This window comes from Myxocyprinus asiaticus, chromosome 6 (assembly GCF_019703515.2).
Source record: "Myxocyprinus asiaticus isolate MX2 ecotype Aquarium Trade chromosome 6, UBuf_Myxa_2, whole genome shotgun sequence".
Lineage (NCBI taxonomy): Eukaryota > Metazoa > Chordata > Actinopteri > Cypriniformes > Catostomidae > Myxocyprinus > Myxocyprinus asiaticus.
In genome coordinates, this window is record NC_059349.1 from 55494940 (window position 1) to 55519568 (window position 24629).

At 35.9% G+C, this 24629-nt stretch overlaps 2 protein-coding genes across 4 annotated transcripts in view; one reads left to right on the forward strand and one right to left on the reverse strand.

Moving 5' to 3' along the window:
• The window catches only part of LOC127443011 (receptor-type tyrosine-protein phosphatase mu-like), a 384365-nt gene that overhangs the window by 295851 nt on the left and 63885 nt on the right, over positions 1-24629 (forward strand). For all 3 annotated transcript variants that reach the window (XM_051701475.1, XM_051701476.1, XM_051701477.1), the window contains 3 exons: positions 6193-6344; positions 9953-10027; positions 14119-14145. In XM_051701475.1, the coding sequence (XP_051557435.1) occupies positions 6193-6344; positions 9953-10027; positions 14119-14145 (254 nt within the window). The remainder of the gene's footprint in view (positions 1-6192; positions 6345-9952; positions 10028-14118; positions 14146-24629) is intronic.
• LOC127443052 (yjeF N-terminal domain-containing 3-like) overlaps positions 1-24629 on the reverse strand; it is a 479510-nt gene that overhangs the window by 211428 nt on the left and 243453 nt on the right. The gene's annotated exons all lie outside the window — the stretch shown is intronic.

Below are 24629 nucleotides of genomic sequence, written 5' to 3' on the forward strand. Positions count from 1 at the left end.
AAAAGTTTTGAAACACTATATATGTGTGTGTGTATATATAGATAGATTTCATTTATTTTTTTCATGACAGTTAAGCACATTTCCCCTTAAATTCTCATTACCATAATGCATACAGATGTTTTAATTTTGAAGTCATTTTTATTATTGTCAGTGGTGATTCTCATTAAATTGTTATTATTGTTATAATAGTCCATTTTTTTAATTATTGTAATATATTTTCTTTATTAGCATAAATTAAAGGCAGTACAACAAATACAACAATTAGATATAAATAAATAAAAAAACTCCCATTACAGTAATGAGAATTTGGGAAAATGTGTTTAATTGTTGTGAAAATAATGTCACAATGGAAAAAAAATCTAAAACAGGCTTCATTTTCTTTGTGCAAAATATACTTCTTTCATTAAATGTTAGGGTGAAATATGACTTGTTCTTGACTAGATTTCATTTGAAAATGCATTAATTTCATGGTAATACTTTATTTTACATTGTCCTTGTTTACGTTTTATATTACATGTTTTGACTATAGTTATAACAGTAAATGATGCATAATTACAAGCAACTAACCCTAAACCTATAGTAAGTACATGTTGATAATTAATATTACAGGTAGACATATATATATCGGTTTTACCGATTAATCAATGCCGATAGTTGCCGATAGTTTATACTTTAAAGTCCCACGTTATGCACCAAATCTTAATTTCTTGTGGTTATTATTGGGATTTTGGTTGAACAAAAAACTGCAAATGGGATTTTATTTAATTTGGACTCTTTTTCCAATTTTATACTTTTATAAATCGATTTTAAAAACTATCGGCCGATTAATCGGTTGTCGACCTTTTCCACCACCTTAGTTATCAGTATCTGTATAATCCACTATCAGTTGACCTCTAATTAATATCACTCAGTATTTACTTGTGTAATTACACTATAACAAGGACACTGTAAAAAAAATTTTATGCCTCTCATCCACACTACAACAGCATTTTCCTCCACCGAAATCGAAACTGAAATATTACCAACATGAGTTTGCTTCCGCCATTATACTTTAATTGACATAAATGAGGAAAGAATCTTGTGAGGAACCAAGACAAATCTGACTGCCATCCGTCATGAGATGTGGACGCTGTTTGGTAGATGTTTCAGATTGTACTTTCAGTTTTGATTTAGATGTAGTATTTAATTCACAAGACTTTATGGGTCAACACTATCCTATTCTGTCAACAAATTCAGACATGTCATGAAATTGGATTTCAACTTAAGCTTTTAAGATGTACCTAAAGATGCGGGGCTGAAATTCAAACGAGAACTGAATTTAAGTTTGTATATTGAATGGAAATAGAGTTATCCGAAACCTAAAGAGTAGCGGTTCATCTTCCTGCGGAATAACCCAAATTCATGCTAATGGAATATCGGTGTGTTGTTTAGAGCAGCTAATCTCATAGACGCTGGAGTGACGTTGAAGTCCGTTGCCTTTGCTCATCAATCATGTCTTGAAATCTGTTCCCTGGATGCTCATAACCTCCACTCGGCTTTAATGGAGTTTGTAGTTTGGAGAAACTTCCTTTCTTTGTGGTTTGGCTCCATTTCCAAACTCTCATTGGAAATGACCTCGAGATTCGCTCTGGGAAGTGTAGCATTCCAGAACTGAAGGCCTCGGGCATGGAGCCCCTCCTCCACATGCTCATTTCTCTCCCACAGATTGGCTGACTAATTACGCCTCATTCGCATTTTGTGTGCATCGGATCGTTGGAAGACAAAGGCAGGCCAAGTGAATTAGCGTCTTGACGTATAGATCCACTAAGACAGAATTCAATTACATCTTTCTTTCCCCACGATCTCTAGTGACGCATATTTTGGCATCGCAAGATATTTGATCCTCTTGTTTCTTATTTTGAGCTCCAGTATGGCTTTGAGAAGTTTGTACAGCAGAGAATCCACTCTGTAATCACAGAGAGCTGGTGTTCCAGAAGTGCCTTAGTGGGGCATTGATTAAAATTGTATTGGAGTTTAATTGGGAGTGTTATCCCGCCATTTTAATCAGGCTTTTAAAGTAGCCTCATTTGATTAGTTTAATAGTCAACCACCTCGAGAAGTTTCATTCATTATAACGTCTTAAAAAACACATGTTAGTCAGCAGGGGGCAGTCAATGCAACTGCAGCTGTACAGGCAACATATAGCTCCCTATGTCGTGTATCAGTATATCGTGAACACGAATTCAGGCGCTGGCAAGGGTGTGAATCGACTGAACATTGGAACACTAATGACTCAATTACCTGCGACACGATAACGAGTTCGCCCATTAAAACACAGCTGGTATTAATCAGCAACATTGCTGTATAAATTATACTCTCATTTTTATTGTAGATAATTAAATCTACAGTGTTATTATTAAGCAATAAGTCACTCGAGGCCGTGCTATATTGTGAATATAGTCACGGCTGAAAGGGCTTTGTAAGGCATGATGCAAAGCATAAAAACTTCATAGTTACTACTTAAAATACTTTTTTCTAACCCTATCAGAACAGACCTGAGACACCTACCTGTTGAGAAACACTGGTCTAATCAATGCTTTACTCATCTGCCAAAATAATTTAATGTATTATACTTACATTTATTTAAATATAATAATAATTTAAAACAATTATATATTTAATTATTTGTATTATTTATTAAATATTTGCAATTAATTATTTGCCATAGTATGTAATTAATTAGGAGCCAAGCACAGAAGGTGCTGTGGCACCTATTGTATCCGTTATTATTATTATTATGATTATTATTATTATGGCTGGGTGTCAGTTGCAGCCCTATGAACCGTACATAGGAAAATGATTAAATTTGGCACACTGATGGGGTGGCCATGAATAGCCCCCATACCAAATCTGGGGTGACAAGGACATAATCTATAGCGCCACCACCATGTCAAAAATTCACTTTTCTTTAGTGCATATCTTGTGAACCATTTGTCCTAGAAATACAATTATTTTTGCTTTCCTCCTCATGATTCGAGTGAACCCCATACATTACAACTCCGCCCAACACAGTGGCCGCCATATTGAATTCTGTCGTTTATAGTTTTTTTCACTTCTGCTCCTTCAAACTTTGTCCAATGGCTCAAATAATTCTCCAGACTGAGACGCATAGAGTGAATCATACCGAATTTTGATTTCGACTTTGTTAAAAAATTGTGCAAATGAGGAGGCTGTGAAAATGGATTTGAGGCTGTATCTCGGTACCTTTGTCCTATTGAAATGAAACTTGATATGATCACACTTTATATTAGGTGGCCTTAACTATTATGTACTAACATTAAATACATACCAGAATATGTATTTACTGTGTAACTACATTCTGCAAAATATCCACATTTGCTGCTACTGAGGTTGAGGCACGGGTAGGTTTAGGAGTAAGGGTAGGGTTAGGGGTTGGGGTTAGGATTAGGGGTTAGAGTTAGGTTTAGGAGTAAGGGCAGGGTTAGGGTTAGGATTAGGAGTTAGAGTTGGGTTTTGGGGTAAGGGTAGGGTTAGGGGTTAGGGTTAGGATTAGGGGTTAGAGTTAGGGTTAGGGGTTAGGGTTAGGATTAGGGGTTAGAGTTTGGTTTAGGAGTTAGGGTAGGGTTAGGATTAGGGGTTAGAGTTAGGTTTAGGAGTAAGGGTAGGGTTAGGGGTTAGGGTTAGGATTAGGGGTTAGATTTAGGTTTAGGAGTAAGGGTAGGGTTAGGGGTTAGGGTTAGGATTAGGGGTTAGAGTTCGGTTTAGGAGTAAGGGTAGGGTTAGGATTAGGGGTTAGAGTTAGGTTTAGTAGTAAAGGTAGGGTTAGGAATAGGGGTTAGAGTTAGGTTTAGGAGTAAGGGCAGGGTTAGGAATAGGGGTTAGAGTTAGGTTTAGGAGTAAGGGTAGTGTTAGGGATTAGGGTTAGGATTAGGGGTTAGAGTTAGGTTTAGGAGTAAGGGTAGGGTTAGTATTAGGGGTTAGAGTTAGGTTTTGGTGTAAGGGTAGGGTTAAGATTAGGGGTTAGAGTTAGGTTTAGGAGTAAGGGTAGGGTTAGGGTTAGGATTAGGGGCTAAAGTTAGGTTTAGGAGTAAGGGCAAGGTTAGGGTTAGGATTAGGAGTTAGAGTTGGGTTTTGTGGTAAGGGTAGGGTTAGGGGTTAGGATTAGGGGTTAGAGTTAGGTTTAGGAGTAAGGGTAGGGTTAGGGTTTAGGATTAGGGGTTAGAGTTCGGTTTAGGAGTAAGGATAGGGTTAGGATTAGGGGTTAGAGTTAGGTTTAGGAGTAAGGGTAGGGTTAGGGGTTAGGGTTAGGCTTAGGGGTTAGATTTAGGTTTAGGAGTAAGGGTAGGGTTAGGGGTTAGGGTTAGGATTAGTGGTTAGAGTTCGGTTTAGGAGTAAGGGTAGGGTTAGGTTAGGGGTTAGAGTTAGGTTTAGTAGTAAGGGTAGGGTTAGGAATAGGGGTTAGAGTTAGGTTTAGTAGTAAGGGTAGGGTTAGGAATAGGGGTTAGAGTTAGGTTTAGGAGTAAGGGTAGTGTTAGGGGTTAGGGTTAGGATTAGGGGTTAGAGTTAGGTTTAGGAGTAAGGGTAGGGTTAGTATTAGGGGTTAGAGTTAGGTTTAGGTGTAAGGGTAGGGTTAGGATTAGGGGTTAGAGTTAGGTTTAGGAGTAAGGGCAGGGTTAGGGTTAGGATTAGGAGTTAGAGTTGGGTTTTGGGGTAAGGGTAGGGTTAGGGGTTAGGGTTAGGTCCCTTGGTATGCTACATGAGGACCATGGTTTGAGGGCACCTGCAGAGTTTTGCGACAGTGCCACCTATGGGTCAAAAGTCAAGAGGTTGGTGTCTGTGGATTCCTTGGGTCATGCGGATTTCAACCGTACCAGTTTTTCCCATATCAGCCATACTGACTCTCCACCATATTGACATTTATTTAAAAAAAATTATATATCTTTTAAATACATTGTCAGATTTCAAAGAACGTTGGTATGCATCATCAACATCATGTCCTGATGAAACTTGAGCAGTCTGGAGATAGTGCCACCTATAGTTTAAAAGATAACCCACACTTGTGTGCTGTTTTAACCTCTGGAAGTCTCTTTGCCACTCTGTAGGCATGTCACCTGGCTTATAGTTCAAAAGGTCATGGGTTTGAATTCCCACCTCTGCAAGTCATTCTGTAAAAAGTTCTGCAGTTCTGGTTAGTTTTGTATTGTGATTAATGAATGGTTGCTGGGCTGTTCCACAGTCAAATTCTTAATTTGATCTCTGTAGAAAAGTTACATGAATAAAAAGTTGATCATGGTAACAGCTGTGCTCGGCTGTGATTCCTCTAAGTTTGGTATGTCCCTTTGTTGACTGGCAATGTTGTGGCTGTGTGGTGCAGTGGATGGCACACTGAACTGTGGAACAGAAAGTCGTGGGTTAAAATCCATATGGGGCAATGTGATCTGTACTTGCTCTGTGAGGTCTTAGTGTTGTGCATTGGTTGCCATGCTGGTGCTTGGCAACCAATTTAAATTTCAATAAAATTCGATTGACAGCCCTACCAGTTTTTAAAAACAAATGTTTTTAGCTGTCAAAATTATGAAAGGCATTTTTAATTATCTGGCAATGTTTTTTAAATTCTGAAAATAATGAAAAATGCTTTTTACCGAATAAAAACGTTTTCAAATCACTTTTTAGTTTATTTTGTATGTTCTTTTTTTATGCTTTTGTCTTAAGTTTAGCTATACATTTTTTCAAAAATATTTCTCATGCCAAAAAAAGAAGAGATTTAAACCGATGTTTTATTTGTATAGTAAACAAATACAGTATTATACTTGTTGAGGAAGTTGAATAGCCCTGCTGCATACTAACTAATATTTGTTTACATTACCAAACTGTGCAGTATACAACAGAGCACATTGCACTCAATACTGTATTCCACAGCAAAATGTGCAACATAATCATGTCTAGTTTAGATTTTGGGATGCCACTCGCAGAATTAAACATGAAAAGTAGTGAGTTCATGTTTCAACATTGTAGCATTCTACTCTTTGAAAAGCTGTTTCGCCATCTTTGCACAGTATACTTACTATCATACTACTTGTACTATTTCTGCAGTATATAGTATACCATCATGAATGTTGTCCATGGCTTTTTTTAAATGCTCAACCAAACATGGTAACACTTATTTTGTCCCCCCTTTATTTGATCATGCAGAAAACTGGCGAAGAAGCGAAAGGAAACGATGAACAGCACGCGGCAGGAGATGACGGTAATGGTGAACTCGATGGACAAGAGTTACACTGAACAGGGAACAAACTGTGATGAAGCGCTCTCCTTCATGGACACTCACAATCTGAATGGACGCTGTGAGTCACCACACAGTACAAACACACTGTAATAGATGAATATTTCTCCTGCAAATTAAACTTCCTTAAAGGCACAGTTCACCCAAAAATGTAAATTCTGTCATCATTTACTCACCCTCATGCCATCCCAGATGTGTGTGACTTTCTTTCTTCTGCAGAACACAAATGAAGAATATTTCAGCTCTGTAGGTCCATACAATGCAAGTGAATGGTGACCAGAACTTTGAAGCTCCAAAAAGCACATAAATGCAGCATACAATTAATCCATAAGACTCCAGTGGTTTAATCCATGTCTTCAGAAGTGATATGATAGGTGTGGGTGAGAAACAGATCAACATTTAAGTCCTTTTTTACTATAAAGCTCCACTTTCAAACAGCCCTATTAAGCACTTTTTTCTCCTAAACGCCAAAGTATACTTCGGTTGTTTGCGTTGCGAATCGGTCCGTGCACAGTATGCATGATGCAAATTTCGTCATCAGCACAGCCGTGCAGCCTGACCGTGAGCCATCCAGATTTTCTTGACCTACGGACGTGGTCCTCGACTGTCCGCAACGTTGTCACGTGTGCCAGCCATTGACTGTACTAAAAGAGTATCACAAAGCAGCTGTAGTGGGCATACATTGAGAGCGTTCATGTTCGCTCGCGGTCAGAAGAGTAAACTTTGACTTGCAACGCGGTCAGCCGGGCACGACCGGAATGCGTAGAAACAAAGTATACCCGAGCCTTAAGAGTTCACTTTTGTTTTTGGCGATTCGCATTCTTCATGCAGGGAACAGAATTTATAGGAAAAAAGTACTTAAACATTGATCTGTTTCTCACCCACACCTATCATATCGCTTCTGAAGACATGGATTAAACCACTGGAGTTGTATGAATTACTTTTATGCTGCCTTTATGTGCTTTTTGGAGCTTCAAAGTTCAAGTCACCATTCACTTGCATTGTATGGACAGAGCTGAAATATTCTTCTAAAAATCTTCATTTGTGTTCTGCAGAAGAAAGAAAGTCATACACATCTGGGATGGCATGAGGGTGAGTAAATGATGAGAGAATTTTCATTTTGGGGTGAACTATCCCTTTAAGGCTGAAGTCTTTGCTGTACCACCAGCATCACCAAACAGAATTACAAAAAAGGGTTTCCCAAATACTCCCCCATCTCGCACTGGTCAAGCAAACAGATGATCCAGAAGTTGACCTGCTGGGCCGCTTAAACTATATACATTATTTATATATACACTGGCCCCAACACAAACAAATGTCTCTCACAGCCTTAAATATGGTTTCTACCCTAACAAAGGTCTATACATCAAATGTTTAAGGTTTTGAGGCATACAAATACAAGATCAAGATGCATATGATGTAGTAATAACAGAGTAATAAGAGTTCCATCAACAAAACACCGGCTGCAGCCTGTAGGCCATCGGGCTGTCCGTATAGTTCAGTTCTATACTGTAGGTTTAAAATCCCTTTATTCAACGCCGTTGTTGTCCTGTTACAGGTCACAATGTTTGATAATCCCACAAAGTGCTGCTCGGTCTGAGTAACTGTACCATTTCAAGCATCTCTGGCTAACAAAGCAGCTGTTGCGAGCACCCATCCTCACCGTAGGCGCCTGATCGCTGCTCATGACAGCTTCCTTCGTCTCTTTTAATCTCATTAAAATCTGCATACACACACAGAGACGGCCCACGCTCGCAGACATGTCCTCACATCGCCGTCTCTGAAGCAGCTTTGCCCGTGACATCTGGCCTCCTGCATCTGCGTGACCTCACTGATCGCTTGTGAGGATTATCTGATGAGTAGATCTCATTTAGCTTTAATCAGAACTGATTGAAACAATTAACTTTATATCTCTGTTAGTCCACAAACACTCCTCCTGAATGTAAATGAAAGAGACGCGTGTGTATACTGTAATGAGACATAACCAGACTGGATTAAATCACAGTATTATGAAATTTACCTAAATGAAACTTGTCAAGAATATGTGTGACTCATAGTTCACCCCAAAATTAATAGAAAGAAAAAAATTATAAAAAATAAAAAAAAAAGTCAGTTTTTAGGACCACTGTGACATCATGTCTTAAGGATTAAGCACACACACACATTTTGATTGTTTTAATATTTTAATTTTTTTTACATAATTGTATTTATTTTTAAATATTTATTTTTTTATATACAGATTTTGCATGTTTAACAAAACAAAATAGAAAATGAATATTACCCCTACCCATTTGGTTATTGTCATCACAGAGAAAAAAAATAATATATATATATACTGTATATACAATAACGATTATTAAAGAAAGTAAAAACACAAATATATGAGAAAAAAAAATTGACAACACTACGATCCAATACATTTCATACATAAATTTGTATATAAATACAGACATCCAGAAAATAATAATAATAATAATAATAATAATAATAATAATAATAATATATGTATTTCTATTGTAACTGCAAGTCATGTCTATTTATAAATTCCAAAAATAAAAATAAAATGGATCAACATTATGATTCTTAAGGTAAAATTACTTAAATGTGAAATAAAATATTATTTTCTATATTTGTATTAGCTTGAATTATTAGATATATTATTTTAAATTATATAATATACAGTATAATATAAATATATAATAATATTATTTTAAATTATATAATATACAGTATTATATAAATATATAATAATATTATTTTAAATTATATAATATAAATATATAATAATATTTTAAATTATATAATATACAGTATAATATAAATATATAATATTATTTTAAATTACAGCTACACTTTACAATAATGTTGTATTTGTTAACAATAAATGCATTAGGTATCATGAACTAACAATGAACAATGATTTTTCTTTACAGAATTTGTTAATCTTAATTAATGTAAATTTATAAACAATTATTTTATAAAAATGTTTGTTCATGTTAATTCATAATGCATGAAATAATGTTAACTTACTTTAAAAACGTATTAAAAATGTAAAAGTATGTTGAAATTAATATTTATATAACATACAGCTCTGGGAAAAATTTCAGTTTCTGTGGATTTACTATTTATAGGTGTGTGTTTGAGTAAAATGAACATGTTTGTTTTATTCTATAAAGTACTGACAACATTTATCCCAAATTCTAAATAAAAATATTGTCATTTAGAGCATTTATTTGCAGAAAATGACAACTGTTCAAAATAACCAATTACTGTCATTTTCTGCAAATAAATGCTTTAAATGACAATATTTTTATTTTGAATTTGGGAGAAATGTTGTTAATTATTGTTAATAAGATTGTTTTTTACTTTAATCATTGTTAATGATTTATTTACATTTAAATACATTTTTAAATGGAAAATTCTTGACAATGAACAATTTTATTTTATTAAATCAACATGATAATAAATTCTAAAATATATTGTTCATTGCTGGTTTTACTAACATTAACAAATAGAAGCTTATTGTAAAGTATTTACTGTAATATGGTAAAGAAAATGCATGAATCGTCATTGAGAATAATAAGAATGACATTTACGGGGTGAAATATGATTGAACTTTTTGTATATGTGTGTTTTTAATGTTCTTATTCTGTCTTTTTTTTTCTGAAGCCGGTTCCTCTCCGTGTTCTCTCACCATGAAGACCAACACGCTGAGCACCAGCATCCCAAACACATATTACCCAGGTAACAACACACGGCACACGCGTGTCACACCATGAAAGAGACACGTTTGGTCATTTGGCCTGTTTATTTATAAAACCGGTCATTAAATGATAGTTCAGCCAAAAATAAAAATGATCATTATTTACGTACGCTGATCACATGACTTCATATATCATCATTAAACAACATCAGAGCTCATGATAGGTGGTTTAAAAGGTTTAAACATTATAGAGTGCAACAGTCTGGAACCGGAAGAAAAATCCCATTCATTTTCTCCATAGGTGAACTGATTATTAATGATAATTTATAAACCTTAAAAGACAGATGTACCATGAGCTCTGAGGTTGTTAATCAATGGTATATTCTTCTGTTGAAGCCATCAGTGGGCATTATTTTAAGCTTTATTTATTAAAAATCATGTTTAATAGCAGAATTCCTGGTGAAGAACTACACTACCCATAATCCTGAAGAGAGATCCACCAATCAGAGAATCACTCTGCAGCTCCGCCCACTCTCATGATGCAATGTGAATGATGCAATCGACTCTCAAACTACTTATATATTTATACATGGTAATACTTTACTACAAGGTTTCATTCATTAACATTAGTTAATGCATAAGGCATCATGAACTTACTTTTACAGCTTGAATTAATCCTTGTTATTGCTAGTTAATAAAAATACAATTGTTCATTGTTAGTTCATGTTATCTAACGTTGTTAACTAATGCTAAAACCACAGAAATATTCATATTTACCTGTTGCGATTATTACATCGCCTGATAGTGATCATTTGAGATACTGCAGTTATTGAGCACCTTCAATTCTAATCACGCTGTACTAATTTAAGGCGAATATATGACATGAACGGCATGTTTTTGTGTCTTATTTTCTTGTGCAGCAGTGTGTTATGTGAGCACTGCAAATGTACTCTGATCGTTAGTGACCTGCACTGTGCACCGCACTCACAACAGCTCCTGAAGAGTGCAGGAAGATTAACCCTCTGATGGTATTGAAAAAGGGAACCTTCCTTTGGTATTCACGGTCATTTTTGACCAGAAGGGTCAGATGTGTAACCCCCTTTTTTTTTTTTGGGATGATGATGATGATGATAATGATACCATTTCTTCTTCCATGAAGAACAATAAAATTATGCATTTCTTTTGGGAGTTTATGCTATTTTGATCTTATTTACATGTACATTTTTAAACTGTATCATTAATTTGCATATACAAATAAGATAATGTTTTTGTTTTTTTTAATTCAGAGCCTACACTTCTATAAGTTGAAACATGAAGAAAATATGAGAATGTGACATAAATTGGAGGCATCTGGAGAACAAAATATAAATAACATGACTTGAACATCATGTCATGCCAGTAACAGCCAGTAGATGACTGTTGACACATACTGTGTAGTCTGATGACTTGTTGTAACCTAATTTTATATTTTATCACAAGATATGCATTTTGTTATATATTTGGACATGATCAAACTATTATTTGTCAGAATTTAGCATTTTAAAATTGATTTGAAGTGTCAGTTTTTGCAGTTAATGTCATTATGCTGCAATCAAACCTGACCATGGTGTTACAAAGAGAAGACACAGAATAAACATTTTTCTACCAATAATTTATTTCTAACATAAAAATGTAATAACTCAAAATAAATGCATAATAATGTCAAGAAAATGAACATCAAGAAACAGAAATGAACTGCAAAATTCTGAAAATAAAACAAAAGAATCAGAGTAAACATTTTACAATTTCAAAATTCTATAGTAAAAATTTATTAAGCAAACGTGTGTATGTGTGTGTGTGTGTGTGTGTGACTTTTAATGCCAACAATGACCAAAAGATATCTCCACTTATTAATGCCCTGGTTCATTGTGTGTGTGTGTGTGTGTGTGTATGTGTGTGTGTGTTTGCATGTGTGTGTGTGTGTCTGTATGCGTGTGTGTTTGCATGTGTGTGTGTGTGTGTGACTTTTAATGCCAACAATGACCAAAAGATGTCTCCACTTATTAATGCCCTGGTTCATTGTGTGTGTGTGTTTGTATGTGTGTGTGTGTTTGCATGTGTGTGTGTGTGTCTGTATGCGTGTGTGTTTGCATGTGTGTGTGTGTGTGTGACTTTTAATGCCAACAATGACCAAAAGATGTCTCCACTTATTAATGCCCTGGTTCATTGTATGTGTGTGTGTGTGTGTGTGTGGGGGGGGGGGGGGGGGGGGAGTGTGTTCTGCACTAGGGGTGTGTTATCGTCTCACCCCTTCATTTATGAGTGTGTGTTTAACATTATGACTGATTTTTTTTATTTTGACAAATGTAAAAAAAAGCTCTGTATAAAGTCTTACCAGTTCATTTTGTGTGTGTGTGTGTGTGTGTGTGTGTGTGTGTGTGTGTGTGTGTGTGCGTGTGCGTGTGACTTTTAATGTCAACAGTGACCAAAAGATGGCTCCACTTATTAATGCCCTGGTTCATTGTGTGTGTGTGTGTTTGTGTGTGTGGGTGTGTGGGTTGGTGTGTTCTGCATTGTGAGTGTGTGTGTGTGTGTGTGTGTGTGTGTGGGGGTTGGTGTGTTCTGTATTGTGAGTGTGTGTGTGTGTGTGGGTTGGTGTGTTCTGCATTGTGAGTGTGTTATCGTCTCACCCCTTAATTTATGAGTGTGTGTTTAGCATTATGACAGATTTTTTTTATTTTGACAAATGTGAAAAAAAAAGCTCTGTGTTATAGTCTCACCAGTTCATTTTGTGTGTGTGTGCGCATGTGTGCGCGCGTGTGTGTACGTGTGTTCGTGAGTGTGTGTGTGCACGTGTGTGTTCGTGTGTGTGTGTGTGTGTGTGAGTGGGTTTGTATGCTTGTACTGTGGATGTTTTAGAGTCTCGACCTGTAATTTCTGTTTTTTTCTGCATTGTGTCTGATTTATTGATTGTATTTGCCTATTCATTTTCAGTGATCGGTCAGTTCTGACCGTGAATACCAAAGGTGTCGCCTTCTTTTTTATGACCACTTAGACTTATCAAATCAAGCCTCTTTTTTTTTTGTATGTTCAGATGGCAAATGGAGGAAAAGTCACCAAGTCTTGTACTGCTCAGATAAATGAAACATTTTTTATTAAAGAGGAAAATTTATTTCAGTCAAAAATGACAAAATACCATAGGAGTGTTAAATGCTATCTGTGATCTACGCGTGCCGTCTCTAGTCCTGCAAAAGTTTTGACCGTGATCGCAATAGGATCCCCTTCGGCTCTCCAATGTGGCACACAATGTATTTCATATTAGACGGCATAATTTTCGGCCAAAATACCGGACGTCCCAGCTAATTTGGGACAGTTGGCAACCCTATGTGGAAATGATAGAATAGGAGCTGCAAATTTGGAGATGTCTCGATTGCATCAAACTTTTCAAGCATTTGTTTTGCCGCTATCAAACATGGATAAAAGAGATCTGATTACCTCAGATTAAAGGTTTATTTGGAAAAATGTTGGTGATAATTATGCAAAATTCCAAGCTGCCGCAAATATTGCAGAGATTGGTTGATTTTGCATTAATGCTTGCGATCGCAAGATTGCAAAATCCTGGAATCCTGCAATAAACTTAAAATGTGTTGTTTCTATACTAATAATCAACTTTAAATCTGTAGTTTTATATTGTTCCATCGTTTTGAATTCGATTACGTCATTCGCAATGCTTCATGGGATTGTAGTTCATTCCCTCATTAAAGATGTTAAGTACACAGTCTCGTATCTTTGTCTTTTTGTCTGATTTTCAAACACTTTCTTGCTTCAAATCAAAGCTTGTAATGTTGTAATTCATCTCGGAGCTTGTTGGTTTGGTTCATGAAATCTTTTATGAAGGGTTTAATAAAATCCCTATGGAAAAACAATGAATGGGAAATGGACGGGCACTGCTGAACTCTATTGCGATCGGTCTGTTTTTCTTTGGAAATTTTAAATGGGATTTTATATGGTAAATAGTATAATACTAATTGTAAATAGTATGGTAAATAATGTGTTTTATGCTCTTTATCAATGGAGGTGAGACATCTCTGACACTTCAGTCTTTCTCTGCTGTCTTTCTTCTCTGTTCTTTTGTTGAATTCACCGCCACCAGACCCGTTTGTGCCCACCGCTATCTTAGGTGAGAGAAATCTACTTTTCTTACCTCATTGCTTCAGCTATTTTGTGTAGATGAATCCTTGTCTCCTCTCGGTCATTTAAAGTCATGTTTACAATGTTTTAGAGGGAAGGGATTGTGTTTTAACCTCATGTTTTTATATTTTGGTTGCTCATTATTTTTTTATTTCACTGTGATGGCTTCTTCATCACCTCATCTGTCGCTTCTCTTCCTTTCGGTTCCTCTTCCTGTGGGGGGCATGAGGCGGCTTCATACCCATCCGTATTGCTTTTCGTGCGTGTGATGTCACATACTGTCTGACCTCTCATATGCATGGACAGACATGTAGACTGGATGTGGGGGAGTGGCTTATGGGGCAAACCAACCCTGATGCTGTAGCTGTACTAGTCTGCTTTCGAACTAGCTGTCAACACACAAGCATAGTTAAACAGCTTTTAACCCTTTAAGCTCTGAAGGTGAAGAAAACAAGGAGGGTCAAGTGTTTGGTATCATTGTAAAGAAAACTTTTCTAATTTTTTAACGATATAGATTATGATACATTCTCAGACTCTCAGCCTAAGAAACTGCTGAAAAATCAAAAATTTAGCCAAAAATGTACCTTTTTTCTGATTTGACATTATACATCTCTGGGTGTAAATAAGGTGGCTCTGAAAAACTGCTTTTACTTTGTTCCCAATCATGTCAACTGTACCTGAGAAAAATGTTGTGTTGATACGACAAAGCAATCAAAAGTTATAACATTACATATATAATTTATCATAGTGTCCAAAAACATCTCCAAACAAATAAAACATAATAATTGTACATAAGAACTAATTACACATGCAAACACAACAATGACTAAAGGTTTGCATAGCATGCAGACATGATTTTAGTAATGAGATTTCACAGAATGAGTTTCATTCTGTGTCATTTGAGTCATCATTGAGTCTGTGTCATGTATTTGGCGCCATCTCCTGGTGGTCATATGTAACATTGTGCTTCATGTGGATTATCTAATGATCTATACATCTGATCACCTTGTGTGTGGACTCGTTTGAAAGATAATCACCTCCTCTAAGTAATGTTATGTGATGTATTATGTTCCGTTTATTGTCCGTGAAGTTATAAGAGAAATGCGGCATATAAGCAACACCAGCATAATTGTCAAAGACATATACTTATCTATTACTCATATGACACATGACTATTTGATCAGTTTTACTGATTACAATAATATGTACAGTGCAATTGTTTTTAGAAATTATCAAAAGGAACACTTCTGATTTGTCAGGGGGCCCATCCGAGCTTAAAGGGTTAATCAAAATTTCATAATGAATGATGGTGCAAGTGTTTAGCTCACGATAAATCCCCGGATTCAAATTCAAATATTGTGCCATTAGATGCACCGTGAGAACCAACAGCGTTTGCCATCCAAGCACTGAGGTGCCATTTTTGTAGTCCATGCGACTTTCAGTGAATAACGAGCAAGTAATGACTTAAATTTCAGTCTGTTCCTCACACCAGAATTATGATTGTGACTTGGAATGTACTTTTATGATCCTATCATCAAGAATATCCTTCAAAAATTCACTTTTTGTGTTCCACGGACTAAATAAATGTCACTTTTATTTATAGAGCAATATTAAATAAAGTCATACGGGTTTGGGACGACATGAGTGTGAGTAAATGATGATGACAGAATATTCATTTTTGGGCGAACTGTTCGCCGATTCTTGACCGAAAGGTTAAATAGAAGAAAAATATGTGGTTTTGCCGGTGCCGTTATCCACTCGCTATCTCCTTGGGATGTTTTCGGGATGAGAACAGAAGCTCTGGCTCGCTCTCTGTATCCACTCCAGTCGTTCTTTCCAAAAGCATCTTCTCTGCAAATCTCTCTAAAGTTCTTTGCCTTCAGCAGCTTCTCTGACCTACTTGCTTTTCTTTTCCGTATTTTGCCGGTGTTTATTAATTTATTGTATGATAAAATAGAATAATATAGCTAGTTTTGTCTCATTTTGTCAGCACCTCTACACCCTATTTATCCAAACGCAGCATGCCCCTGAGTCGGCCCTATTACAAGAATTTAATTGAAACATAATGTAATGAAAAATCAGACCACTGAGCAGCCAGCATATTAAATATGAATGACTCTTGGCAAACGGCACATGTAAATGATCACTCGGAGAGAATTTACAGCAGCAGGAACGGCTTTACATTACACAATAAAACAGGGAAAATAAGGAGAGCTTCACCTCCGGCTCACACGGGTTTATCTGAGCTCACTTGTTCAACAAGAGTAAAGAAACAATCACAATGAAGAGAAGCTCCTTGATCAGTGTCTGTTTTATAGCAACTAACTATATGCATAGTTAATGTTAGTTGATGGCCTAATAAATACTTGTAAAGGGAGGAAACACTTCACATATCTTTTGTTGCTGATGTAGAAGTTGTTGAATGCTGTGTGTCCAGTCATATTCAACTGTCCATATTCAACCAAATTAGACAGATGTCAACATGGACAGGTTGCATGACATTCAAACAGAATAAAAAAAAATGTAAAAAAAAAAAAAACATAAATTGCATTTTCTTTCAGCATTATGCCCCTTTTTCTGAAGGCCACGTCCGCACTAATCCATTTAAGTTTGAAAACTTTTTCCAAAGTATGTGGTTATGGAGAGTGTTTCCGGAAGTCTCCGTTTTCAGCGCTGTTCTTGTGTGGATGAGAAATGAGAGACATAAACGTAGCAAAATGAATGCATTTTCAAACGCAAACCTATTAGTGTGTGCATGGCCTCAGTTTTGATGAATAATGAACTACATCTGAATGCGCTACATTGTACATCCTTTGTTTAAAAAAAACACATAAAATAATATAATTATATACTTACAAAATTATGGAAGCCCTGAAATGCACTGTGAAAACTATTTTGATGGGTGTCTTAGTGAGGCTATGTCCTTCAAAAAAAAAAAAAAAAAAAAATTTCTCTAAATGTATTTTTTATTTTATTTTTTCGTGAAAAAAATTCTCTCTCTCAAAAAAATTTTTTTCCTCCCCAAAATTTTTTTCCCTCAAGAGGCAACACGTGACTTTTTTTTTTTTTTTTTTGCTTGCTAGCTAACAATTAGCATGCGGTACCAACCTCGGCCACCAGGTGCCACTATCAGTAATCATGAAATCTTGCGCTTAAGGTGACAGATGACAGCTGTGGTAATTGATCTGGGTAGGGTTGCACCAGCTGTGCGTAACTTCTCACGTAAGTTGGGACGTAAAGGTCACTAAGGGCTTAGTAACTACTAGTTAGTTTGTAACTATGTCAGTGCTTAATTTAGTTGCACCACCTGTTCTTAAGGCAAGACTTAACTAGTAGATCGTAAGCTCTCCGTAATATGACGTTTACCTGAATTGATCCAATAAACAGCCGTCAAGTTTATACACAGAAGTGTTAAAAAGCCGTACATTTTTGTTTGATCTAATTAAAGTTGATGTTCAAATCTTGTTTGTCCCTCGTAACTGTCAGCTGTAGTAAATTATATCCCCATTAAAATACGATACGTAATAAAAGTAGATTTAATACATAGTATATTTGCCCTGTGTAAATAACAGTATATAGGAAATGTATCTAGAATAAATAAGGGGTGATAAATAAATACTAATACAACAGGCTGGAAAAATAGACATTTATTCATTTTAATATCCTATATGTTATATTTTGAATGTGTTGAAACTTGACACCGGGCGACACATCCTGAAAACTGCCCCATTAGAACAGTTTCATGCTGAAGAGCCGCTTAAAAGTACGTTGTTTTTCTTTCTCGTAAATGTAAATGAGTGTAAATGTCAACATCATACTGTATGTCAAAATGATTGATGCCTGTCACGCAAAACATGAGCTCATTGATGTCATAAAATATCAGTCTGCTTTATTATTCTATCCGTTATTCCTGGTCAAAGTCTGCCATTTATATTTAGTTTATACGTAGGGTTACGTTCTACCTAAGTTTAATGGTGCAACGCTCAAATATTTAGTAGTCGTAAATTGTGACTTAGTGCCCATATACGCCACAACTAGGCTAAGTTGTAACATACATATAGCTGGTGCAACCGGCCACTGATGATTTATAGTTGTATAATACTCTAACATGAATGTTTTGCACAGTTCCCACAGTTAAATGAATATACATCAGGTTACATATATTTCATATGGCATTCATTGTCACGTGTAACAACGGGAGTGATTTCTGACTGTTTGATGACATTCACCACCGGGAATATTGATGCTGCTGTTGATATTGTGCTTTTTTCATTTGTTGGTCCAGGTAAACATGCGCTATATAGATGTCTTTGACTGTTGCAGCGCCTCTCACTGTGTTTTCAGTGCTGTGATTAAAGGGATGACCCGTGTTAGCGTTGCCCAAATCAATGGCGATTAAAGATTTGTTTTCGTGCAGTTGATACAGAAACACTCGCGCCAATGATCTTCTGCTGTAATGTACAGTATCTCTGGTGTGTGCGCTATGCAGAAAGTCAAACAATAGCCCTTACATTATAAGCACTGTATTTAAGAGATGCAAATCTCTCAGTGCTTCCCCTCATTTCCTCTCATTTCAAAATTATTATTTTCTTATCTTCAAAAAAAAAAAGATATAAAGAGAATTTTTTATTTGAGAGAATATATACAGTGCATCCAGAAAGTATTCACAGCGCTTCACTTTTTCCACATTTTGTTATGTTACAGCCTTATTCCAAAATGGATTAAATTCATTATTTTCCTCAAAATTCTACAAACAATACCCCATAATGACAATGTGAAAGAAGTTTGTTTGAAATCTTTGCAAATTTATTAAAAATAAAAAACAAAATCACATGTTCATAAGTATTCACAGCCTTTGCTCAATACTTTGTTGAAGCACCTTTGGCACCAATTACAGCCTCAAGTCTTTTTGAGTATGATGCTACAAGCTTGGCACACCTATTTTTGGGCAGTTTCTCCCATTCTTCTTTGCAGGACCTCTCAAGCTCCATCAGGTTGGATGGGGAGTGTCGGTGCACAGCCATTTTCAGATCTCTCCAGAGATGTTCAATCGGGTTCAAGTCTGGGCTCTGGCTGGGCCACTCAAGGACATTCACAGAGTTGTCCCGGAGCCACTCCTTTGTTATCTTGGCTGTGTACTTAGGGTCGTTGTCCTGTTGGAAGATGAACCGTCACCCCAGTCTGAGGTCCAGAGCGCTCTGGAGCAGGTTTTCATCAAGGATGTCGCTGTACATTGCTGCATTCATCTTTCCCTCGATCCTGACTAGTCTCCCAGTTCCTGCCGCTGAAAAACATCCCCACAGCATGATGCTGCCACCACCATGCTTCACTGTAGGGATGGTATTGGCCAGGTGATAAGCGGTGCCTGGTTTCCTCCAGACATGACTCTTGCCATTCAGGCCAAAGAGTTCAATCTTTGTTTCTCATGGTCTGAGAGTCCTTCAGGTGCCTTTTGGCAAACTCCAGGCGGGCTGTCATGTGCCTTTTACTGAGGAGTGGCTTCCGTCTGGCCACTCTGCCATACAGGCCTGATTGGTGGAGTGCTGCAGAGATGGTTGTTCTTCTGGAAGGTTCTTCTCTGTCAGAGTGACCATCGGGTTCTTGGTCACCTCCCTGACTAAGGCCCTTCTCCACCGATCGCTCAGTTTGGCCGGGCGGCCAGCTCTAGGAAGAGTCCTGGTGATTCCAAACTTCTTCCATTTATGGATGATGGAGGCCACTGTGCTCATTGGGACCTTCAACGCTGCAGAAATGTTTCTGTACCCTTCCCCAGATCTGTGCCTCGATACAATCCTGTCTCGGAGGTCTACAGACAATTCCTTGGACTTCATGGCTTGGTTTGTGCTCTGACATGCACTGTTAACTGTGGGACCTTATATAGACAGGTGTGTGCCATTCCAAATCATGTCCAATCAACTGAATTTACCACAGGTGGACTCCAATCAAGTTGTAGAAACATCTCAAGGATGATCAGTGGAAACAGGATGCACCTGAGCTCAATTTTGAGTGTCATGGCAAAGGCTGTGAATACTTATGTACATGTGATTTTTTTCATAAATTTTAAAGATTTCAAACAAACTTCTTTCACGTTGTCATTATGGGGTATTGTTTGTAGAATTTTGAGGAAAATAATGAATTTAATCCATTTTGGAATAAGGCTGTAACATAACAAAATGTGGAAAAAGTGAAGCGCTGTGAATACTTTATAATATAATATATATAATATATATATATATATATATATATATATATATATATATATATATACTGTATATATATATTGAGAGAGATTTTTTTTTAAAAGAGAGAGAAAAAAATTAAAAGAAAAAAAAACATTTTGGGATGAGAATGTTTTTTTTTTTTTTTTAACATTATTTTATTATTTTTTTCTTGTAGGACATAGGCATTAAGACACCTAAAAAAAAAATGTTTTTTTAATTCACCTAGTGATTTTTTTTTCCACAGTGCAGTTCAGGGCTTCCGTATAAAATACCTGAAAATATTAAAAAAATACTAAAAAGTGATTCTGCTTATAGGAGCAATGTTAACGTGTTAACCCAAACTAAAAATCACTTACTCGCCCTTAAGTCGATCTAAACCAGTATGAGTTTTTTCATTCGTGTAACACAAGGATGAGAGGATCTTAATTGTGACTCTGAGGCTCTAAAAAGTCCATAAAAGCACCTTAAAAGTCATCCATATCACCCATGTGCTATATTTCAAGTCTTCTGAAACCCTACGCAGTGCTGGGTAGTAACGGATTACATGGAATCTGGATCATGTAATCAGATTATAAACATCAAGTACTTGTAATTGGATTGAATTACATTTTAAAATACTTGTAATAAGATTACAGTTACTTTTATGGATTACATGATTACATATTAGTCATGCAACTGCAGTAAAGTCAGTGAATTGAGTGAGTATTTCACCCTGTGAATCATGTCGTGGCCAGTGGAAGACTACTTATGATCTCTCATATCAGTCGTGTTTCACTCAACCGAATGTTGACCTCATATTGATGTCTGTATCTAAAAGGTGATTGGCTCTATTACCTGCAAGGCGGGACTTCCTTTCTACATCCATTGACTGTTGGGTGCTTGAGCTTCTTGGTTGGGCGTTCCAGTTTCTCCCATTCATTTAAATAGAAGTGACTCGTCTCTCTCTGCTAAATAGTCTCTGGCCTCACACTCTATAGAACTACAATGCCCATAATGCACTACGTCTCCTCCTGGAAGTTTGCACACTTTTACTCCTGATTTCCCACAATACAGGGACAGTAGAGGTGTACAAAAGCAATGCATTACTTTATTTAAAAAGTAACTCAGATATTATGGTCTAAAATAAATATTGCATTACTCGTTACTCAAAAAAAGTAATCTGATTACGTAATGCACGTTACATGTAACAACTAAGTGTCGTTACTCCCAACACTGCTTGTGATTACCTGAAGGGCGGAGTCATGACGAGCTATTTTCATGTTGATACCATGTTATTCACTTAAAAATGTATTACTCATTATTACTCAAAATATATTACTCATTTTGAGGAAAATAAACAACACTCTTAATTACATTTAAATATGATTATTAAAGTGTTTTATCCACTACACAATACACGGTAACTTTTGTAATGTACTACATGTTCATTTAAGAGGTGAAACTCATGCAATGGCTAAAATGAGTCAAATTGAAGAGAGACTTTATTTTTCTATTACAATCTACAGCCTCAGTGGAGAATGCAAGTGAACCGTCATACTACAATAGTATGTTTATACACTGCAGACAATAAGACTGTAATAAAAAACACCAAATGAGTATTTAATAATGATGCAATGCTTTGTTGAACATGAAAATAATATGCAGAAATGTGCAATATAACAATTAAAATAATTTTTAATCGTTTATTTGGAAGTTACATCAGAGAGATGGTTACATGCTAAACAAATGAATAAACATTACTGTGCTATGAAACTGTGCTTACATTCTGTTTAAACATCTGCACAAAGAATAAAATGGCAAGTGTCCGTATACTGATTTATTGCTCTAAAAATACTTTATTGGCATACACTTGCTTGCAATGACCAGATGCCCAAACCAGAGCCTGTATATGACAAGAGGGGAAAACATTGGGGAAAAAATGCTATTGATGCAGCTTTTCATTGCATTAATTTTGCAGATTGCAGAGTAATGATTTTTTATATAATGAAATCATTGAGGGGAACCAGGGCAACTATTTTAATATAATATAGTTTGCAGAGCAGTTTGCAAATGGCGTTATACCACATTTCCATAAGCAAGCGACGCGATAAAACTATATCGTTTCTGTTTATAATCAACAAAGCTGTTAACATTGCAAGTGCGTGACGTAGGAGCAATCATACATTAACATTGCAAGCCGTCGTCTCCTCTGTGTCGGTGCATTAGTTTTGTAGGCTGTTCATTTAATAGCCAAAATATTTGGAAATATGTGAATGAGAAAAAAACTTTTTGTTTCAGTAACAATGCACATTATGCAATGCAGAGGTCATGCAACTTTAATTATTGAAAGGTGCCGTTTTAAAATTGAATTAATTATTTAAAGTATTTGAGTGACAGAGTCATACGGTTACCAGAACATGTTTGTTATAATGCATCGTTTACTTTCAGCCCACGGCCCTCAGTCGAGTTTGATTTTTGGTCCTCCGCAGGAAAAAGTTTGGGCACCTCTGGTTTAGACCATTAGTCTTCGTCAGGCAAAATTGTTTATTTTTTACATTTTCTTCTGCTAAAAGGACAATGGACGACAACTTGTGCATTTCTGTGGCTGAGGTAAAAAACCTAAAAAAAAAAAAAACAACCATCAGTACACACACTTAGAGACACACAATTTGGGAATCTTTTGGAAGTCATGAATATTAGTGAATATAGTAAACATGTAGCAGTAACTCAATGAAAAAATAAAAACGAAACAAAAACACATTGTGATCGGTACACATGAGTAATAAGCATGACAACCGATATGAGCTTCAACAACCCAACCAAAAATCATATCCGAGCAGTATAGCATGTAAACATCTTTGTCAAACAGTTAAATCCACTGCTGTCCTGACTCCTGAAACCGCAACTGCACTGATTGAACAGCTGTTGCACTCGCTTCCCGCTTCTTTCTCCGCTTACAGATATGACGTAAACACACAAGAACAAATGACGTATGCCTGCGATTTCACGCCAAATCCGACCCGACAGTTCAAAGTAAAAATCATTATTGTAGGCTTACCGTAGTGAATCGGGGTAAGACAAGGCCATGGTTTTGATCATGGATTGTTTATTAACTTTTGTTAATTGTAACCAGAAAAAAAATCTTACGTAGTGCAGCTTTAAAAAAACACCTTCTATGAAGCCCATATTTATAATGCATTAGTAATGTCTTATAATATGTTATAACTTCTCATAAATAATTATAACAACAGTATAATACATTATAATACTTATCTATTCACAGTTATACCTTAGAGTAAAATGCATTATAACACAATCAACATCTAATTTTATCTGCAGCAGTTATAATGTATTATATGTATATTTGTAATGTATATAATAGGTATGCTTTAAGTGACAATGTGTTCTTATAAACATCCATAAGATATTTTGAAGTGGTTATAAGACATTATAAGTCATGCTGGAAGTTATAAACATTACACATGCACAAATGTAAAAATGTACATTTTGAGATATTACAAAAAACACTTGTTAAGCTACAAGATTAAAATATATCAGAAACTCTACATATGTATATTGATCAAACATGTAGCCAATCTTCTTCAATAAACTTTAATGTTTGTGCATCTTATTTAGAGATTTATTATATAAATAACTTCCATTATATAAGTTTGACTTGTAATGTTAATGTATGTTATAAGTTCATGTTATGTCTGTTTATGAGAAGATATTACTTTTGTAACTTTACTTACAAAAAAGAGACAAAGAGCACTTATAATACATTATACATTATACAGCACTTATCCGATAAACTTTATTAACTTCTACTGTGTTAATATTACATGTTGCTTGTGTTATAATGCATTATACTCTAAGAGTTATAACTATGAATAGGGGAAGTCTTATAACGTATTATAACTATAGTTATAATTATTTATGAGAAGTTATAACTTATTATAAGGTGTATTATGATGTTATAAATGCAGTATAATGCATTATAAATATGGGCTTCATAGAAAGTGTCACCATTATGTCAGAGGTAATCCAAAAATAATCCAGGAGATTGTTACTGATTGCAATTTTAGTCATGTAATTTGTAATCGGTACCGGATTACACCTCTGAAGGAATCTACGATAGTGTTATGTGAGGAACAGACTGAAATATAAGTGTTAATTCACTGAAAATCTTTCCCTTCACTCATTGGAATCTGGTCTTGGTTTACATAAGTGCGGCGCACACACTTCATTGGTTCTTGCGTGTATTGTCACTGCG